Source organism: Vanellus vanellus, assembly GCF_965231255.1.
Source record: "Vanellus vanellus genome assembly, chromosome: Z".
Taxonomy (NCBI): Eukaryota; Metazoa; Chordata; class Aves; order Charadriiformes; family Charadriidae; genus Vanellus; species Vanellus vanellus.
The window spans coordinates 7,105-13,074 of NC_138908.1; the positions used below are offsets into that span (position 1 = coordinate 7,105).

General features: G+C 55.6%; 1 protein-coding gene across 2 annotated transcripts; it reads left to right on the forward strand.

Moving 5' to 3' along the window:
* The first annotated feature begins 2,827 nt into the window (after nucleotides 1-2,827).
* On the forward strand, nucleotides 2,828-4,332 carry EMC4 (ER membrane protein complex subunit 4). Of its 2 annotated transcripts, XM_082497658.1 has the most exons (5): nucleotides 2,831-2,913; nucleotides 2,998-3,097; nucleotides 3,251-3,404; nucleotides 3,979-4,139; nucleotides 4,252-4,332. In XM_082497658.1, the coding sequence occupies exons 1-5, from the start codon at nucleotides 2,840-2,842 to the stop codon at nucleotides 4,285-4,287; spliced, it is 525 nt and encodes a 174-aa protein (XP_082353784.1). In that variant the 5' UTR covers nucleotides 2,831-2,839; the 3' UTR covers nucleotides 4,288-4,332. The 2 variants fall into 2 exon arrangements, with proteins under 2 accessions (XP_082353785.1, XP_082353784.1); XM_082497659.1 differs by lacking the exon at nucleotides 2,998-3,097 and having other exon boundaries at nucleotides 2,828-2,913.
* The last annotated feature ends 1,638 nt before the right edge of the window (nucleotides 4,333-5,970 follow it).

A 5,970-nucleotide genomic window follows, 5' to 3' on the forward strand; every position in this document is an offset into this window, starting at 1 on the left:
GCTCTGTGGATGGTTATGCCAGAGTTATATTTGAGTTCAGACCAGCCTGTGGACAGAAATCACGGTGGCTGGGAAAACTTTGATTTCAGTCCGCTGCAGAGAACAACATAAAATGCTTTTCCCAGCAGAAAGGGTGTTTTGTGAGGCCCATTTCTTAGTCAAGGCTTTTTCATGACGTGACCCCTTTGGTGCCTTGACCCACACGGGGTTTGGCCCAGGAGTTTTGCAAGGGAAACCACAACCAACACCCAGATCCTTGCTCCCTACCACTGCAAGGACAGCCAGGTTGCAGAGATGATACTGTCCTTCAGCTGAGGCTCCAGCAATGTGCAGTCAGTCATCAAAACCAAAAATCCCATGCCCTGCTGCAAGCCTGCCCTTGCTTTCCCTCCACCACCTACACCTGCTCCCTGGGGCTCCCCGCCACCTCCTCCCAGCCCTGCTCCTTCCCAGCTGAGGGATGGGAAAGAAGAAATACTGACAAGTTTTTGAAACCAACTCTTTTCTTGCAAAAGCTTTGTGAAAAAAGGCAAGATATTAATTGCAATTAACAAAAATTGAACCATTTCAAGGGTGGAAGCCATCAGCCAGACCCCAGCTCCTGGGTGGGTGTGAAGGGTTGTGTACCTGCTGCTAATGCTATGCTCCCAACCCACTAAGCCCAGGACATACCCTCTCCTAGCTGTCAAACTCTGCCACAAAACACCTTCTTGCTAACTCCGGTTCATTCCTTCCCACACCACACCTCATCCTGCCCTGTGGGAGCCCAGGAAACCTTCACTGCTGGAAACAATCACCTGTACAGCCATGTAAGAACAAACATCCCCCTCCAATCTCCAGCTATGGCAGTACCAGGTGTGCGAAGCCCTGGAATATTCTGAGACTGAACAGAGCAACCGAATTGCTGTCCATGATTCCAAAATTCCATGATTCTATGATTCCATAAGCAAGAGCCTCTCTGCATACCCTGCCTTGGCATCAGCTATAGACATCGGTCCTATCACTCTGAGAGTGAACATTGCCTGCACAATATGCTGTTAATTTCAGTATTTAGAAGAGGCCTAGCTAAGAAGCAAAGTTACTGAAAAATATTGGTCCTGTTTTGCCTCAAACCAGGACAATGTTCAATTCCATACCATACGATGTCATGCTCAGAGCAATAAAAGCTAAGAGAAAGGAGGAGGGGAGGGGGTCTTCATTATTAAGACATTTGTCTTCCAGAGCAACTGCTATGCGTGCTGAATCCCTGCTTCCAAGGAAGAGACTGGACATCACCTGCCGATGGGAAGTAGATAATATCTGGTTTTGGTTTCCTTTCCTTCTATGCACGGCCTTCGCTTTTTCTTTATTAAACTGCCTTTATGTTGACCCACAAGTTCTTTTTCACCTTTTTTTTCCCCTGTCCCCTGCACCCCCTCCACCCCTACAGGTCCTGCTGAGGAGGGGAGTGATAGAGTGGCTGGGTGGGCACCTGGTGTCCAGGTAAGGCCAAACCCACCACAAAGGCCATAGTGCTGCATCCCTCCATTGAGTGCTTGGGGCCAGGACACACATATAAGGCCACACTCTCCCACCCCTGACCCATAGCAGATGCTGCCTCTGCTCCTCCACAGTGAAGGGAGGCAGGAGCTGCAATGGGGTTAGGGGGCTGCTGCCCCTCACAGACCCAGGGAATGAAACTGCATTGGCAGCAGTGTTCAGTGGCTGATTGGCCGCTCCCCATCCCTTCGGCCATGATGCAGGATAAAGTGGATGGCTTGCAGACAGATCACACACCATGGAAAGGCAGGCATGAGGCTCCTTGTGCCCTAACCTTTCTTTGTTCCTTGATAAATGAGTCTTGGGAAAGTCACCCACTATTCACAGAATCGCATTACAAAATGGTTTGGGTTGCCAGGGACCTTTAAAGGCCATCTAGTCCAATCCCCTGCCATAAGCAGGGGCATCTTCACCTAGATCAGGCTGCTCACCATGCTGTCCGTGTGGTGCTCACACGGTTGGTGCAAGGCTTGAGCCTGGTCACTAGGGCTGGTGGCATCACCCTGCTTCTCAGTGGGTTTCCAGAGACCAGGTGGAACCACAGGATTTGCAGCTGCAGCTCAGGCCTCCCCCTCTTCTGGAGCCTGCACCAAACAGCCCTGGTCTGGCCAAGGGGCCCAGTGCATCTGGCACACCCCTCCAGGAAATGTATAAAAAAAACAACATAAAACACCCCCAGGAAATCAAAAGAAGCCCTGCATGAAGTTAAAAAAAAAAAAAAAAAAAAGGGGTGAAAAACAAAAACCACCCCCAAGAAGTCAAAAGACACAGACCCCAGAAACAAACAAACAAAAAAAATCAAAATCACTCCCAAGAGATTTAAGAATAAAACAAATAGAAAATCATCCCCGAGAACTTTAAAAAAAAAAAAAAAAAAGGGAAAAAAAATCCAAACCGGGACGGGAGCGGGGGCAGAAGGGGAGAGCAGGCGGGGGGGGGGGGGGGGGGGGGGCAGCAGGGCCAGCGGGAAGGACCGTACCACCGCCACCGCCACCTCCGCGCTCCCTCCGCGCGTGCGCCAGAGGGTGGCCAGAACGTCCGCCAGTTACCGCCTCCGGACAGAACCGCGGCCCCGCACCGCAGTTCCGTACGGGAACGGACCCAAGGTGGGGGGCTGTGGAGCAAGGGGCCCTGTGAGGAACGAAGCTGCTGTGCGACGCGAGGCTACCATAGGGATATCATGGGGCATCTATGGGGTTCCTGTGAGGGTGTTATGGGGCAGGCAGCGCTGTGTGGGGCGCCCGACCCCCCTCACGTGACTCTCCCACGTGACCCCCCTCGCCGTTCGGGAACTAGCAAGATGGCGGCGGCGGCGGCGGTTCGCGGGCGGCGCTTCAAGTGGTCGTTGGAGCTGGCGGCGGCGCCGGGGGGGCGGTGAGGCCCGGGGAAGGGTTGGGGGGTGGGATTTGGGGGTCCTGGAGTCTCCCGGTCTCATCTGCCCCCCTCTGTGTCTCCCAGGCCCCGCGGAGCCGCCGAGGGCCGCGGGCCGCTGGGGTTCGCCGAGCGGCAGCTGGGGGAGGGCGGTGTCCACGAGAGCGACAAAATCCTCATGGAGAAGGTGGGCGGGGGGGCCGGGAGGGAGGGAAGGGACACCCCCCAGGACGCCGGGGTTCCCCATGGGGGCAAAAGTCCCTGTCCCGGAAGCCTGGGTCCCCTGCGAGGGCGGCCCCCCCCCACACCTCGGACGCCTGTGTCCCTTCTTTCACTGCAGCGCTGCTGGGACGTGGCACTGGCGCCGCTGAAGCAGATCCCCATGAACCTCTTCATCATGTACATGGCTGGCAACACCATCTCCATCTTCCCTGCCATGATGGTCTGCATGATGGGCTGGCGCCCACTGCAGGCCCTCATGTCCCTCTCTGCTAGTGAGTACAATCCTGTGCTACAGCTCCACGTGGGCGGCGGCTCCCTGGGTGTACCCCTATGGCCATCCCTTGCCACCCAATAGTTGCCCCACGTCCCTGCAGCAGTCCCCTGCCCTGCATCTTCTCCTGCAACAGTTGTCCCCACATATCACCCAACAGTCATCCCTAACACAGCCCATGCTGTATGTGTCCCCCAGTGTCAGCTCCCCCCACATGTCCCTAACAGCCATTCCTATGACAGTCACTCCCACACCAGTTTACCCATGTGTCCCTGAACAGTTGTCCACATGTCAGTCATTCCCTTGTATCCACCAACAGTGGCCCCCATGTCACTTGCCCCCATGCATCCTGTAAAGTTGTCCCTGTGACAGTTGCCCCCTTGTCGGTCACTCCCACACGCCCCCCCCTACAGCCACCCTGTGCCATCCACCCCCACACCATCTGCCCCATGCCTCCCCCATCATGCTCCCCTGCCACTCCTCACTTATCATTCCCCCCAGTCCCCCACAGTACCCTGTGTGTGGCCTGTGGGTGACAGTGACCAGTCCCTCTGTCCTACCCTGCCCCCCCCCAGCACTGAAGGCACTGGAGAGCTCGAGCCGGCGGGCACTGCAGGGGCTGGTGTTCCTGGTGGGCAACGGACTGGGTCTGGCACTGGCCCTGTACAAGTGCCAGGCCATGGGGCTGCTGCCCACCCGCCCTTCTGACTGGCTGGCCTTTGTCGCCCCCCCACAGGTAAGCACAGGTACCAGAGCCCCCTCCTCAGCCCCCGTACGCCAGGGTTCACCCTGGCCTGGACACCAGGGTCCCCCCACTCACCACCTTTCTCTTTCTCTTCCCTTGGCAGCGGATGGAGTTCACTGGGGGGGGCTTGATCCTGTGACCAATGCACCCATGCACCAATAAAGGCAATGGCAGGCTGGTGAAATTATTTTTGGGGGGAATTCTGAGGGTTTGGGGGCTCAGCCCAAAGAGGCACTGGGATGGGTTGGAGCAAAAAATGTTTATTGATGGTGTGTGCTAGGAGCAGCAGGGCTTGTACTGGTAGTGCTGAGGCCCATACTATGAGCACTGGAAATGCACTGGAGGAGCACTTAAGTCCATACCAGGAGTGCCATGGGAGCACTGGGGGCTGTACTGCAAGCACTGGGAGGCTTGGGCCCAGTATTGGGAATGCACTGGACCTGCACTTGGAGCCTCAAGGCCCATACTGGGAGACTTAGAGCCTGTACTCAGACAACTGGCAGCTTTGGGGGCCACACTGGGAGTGCACCGGAGCTGCACTCAAGGCCCATACTGGGAGCCTTGGGGTGCATACTGGGAACACTGGGAGTGCACTGGGAGCCTTGGGGCCCATACTGGGATCACACTTAGAGAGCTCCAGCCCAGCTCCAGGGAACACTGGGTCCATATTGGGAACATTGGGGCTCATACTAGGATCTTGCTTTAACTGTAGCTCATGCTGGCATCATAGTGGGGGCACTGGAGTCCATATTGGGGTCTCACTCACAGCTGTGGCTCAGGCTGGCATCATATTGAGAGTCCTGGGCCCACAGTGGGAATGTTGGGGCTGTACTAGGAACCTACTTAAAGAGCTGTGACTGAGACTGGCATTGTACTAGGAGCATTGGTGCTACACTGGAAGAACTGGGCCCATACTGGGAGTGTGGCAGCCTATACTGGGATTGTGCCTGAAGACCCGTGACTTAAGCTGGCATGATACTGGGAGCACTGGTGCTATACTGGGATCATACTCAGAGCTGTGGCCCAAACTGGCATGGCACTGGGAGCATTAGAGCTCATACTAGAACACTGCGCCTGTACTAGGATTGTGCTTGAAGACCTGTGGCTCAGGTTGACATCGTACTGGGAACACTGGCCCGTACTGGGAACACTGGCCCATACTGGGATGGTGGAGTGGTGTGTGTGTGATACTAGAGTGTGCTGGGCCATACTGGTGTGCTCAGGGGCCGGTGAGGTCCCAATCGCCCACACCACCAGCCCCAGCCCCTCCATCGGCACCTCCAGGAACTCCAGGTCTGACCCATGGCTGCCCCCAAGTGTCCCACATTGCCCCGTAACTGCCCCATATGTGTCCCCCAGTTTGCCCCCAGCTACCCCATAGCTGCCACCCCCCACCCCATAACCACCCCTAGATTCCCCCTACTGCCCCATTTTTCCTTTTTCCCCATTTTGGCACTGCTATGCCCACTTGCACCCCATTTCCTCCTATTTCTTCTTGCTGTTGCCCCACTTTTTTCTGGTCTTCCCACTATTTTTTCCTGCTTTTGTCCCATTTACCCTGTTTTGGCGTATTCCCCCTGTTCTTGCCCCAGTCCCCATAACTGGCTAGTTTTGCCCCATGTTACCTCGGTTTTTGCCTTTCCATGGTTTTGACCTGTTTTGCCTTGTTTGTGTCCCTTTTGCTCCCTCCTGTTTTCTGTTTTCCCTGTTTCTCCATTTCTTCTGTTTTCCATGATTTCCCTCCCTTTCTAGTTCTTCCATTTTTACCTTGTTTGCTCCATTTCTGTTTCTCCCCCTCCCCCCCATTTCTGACCCATTTCAT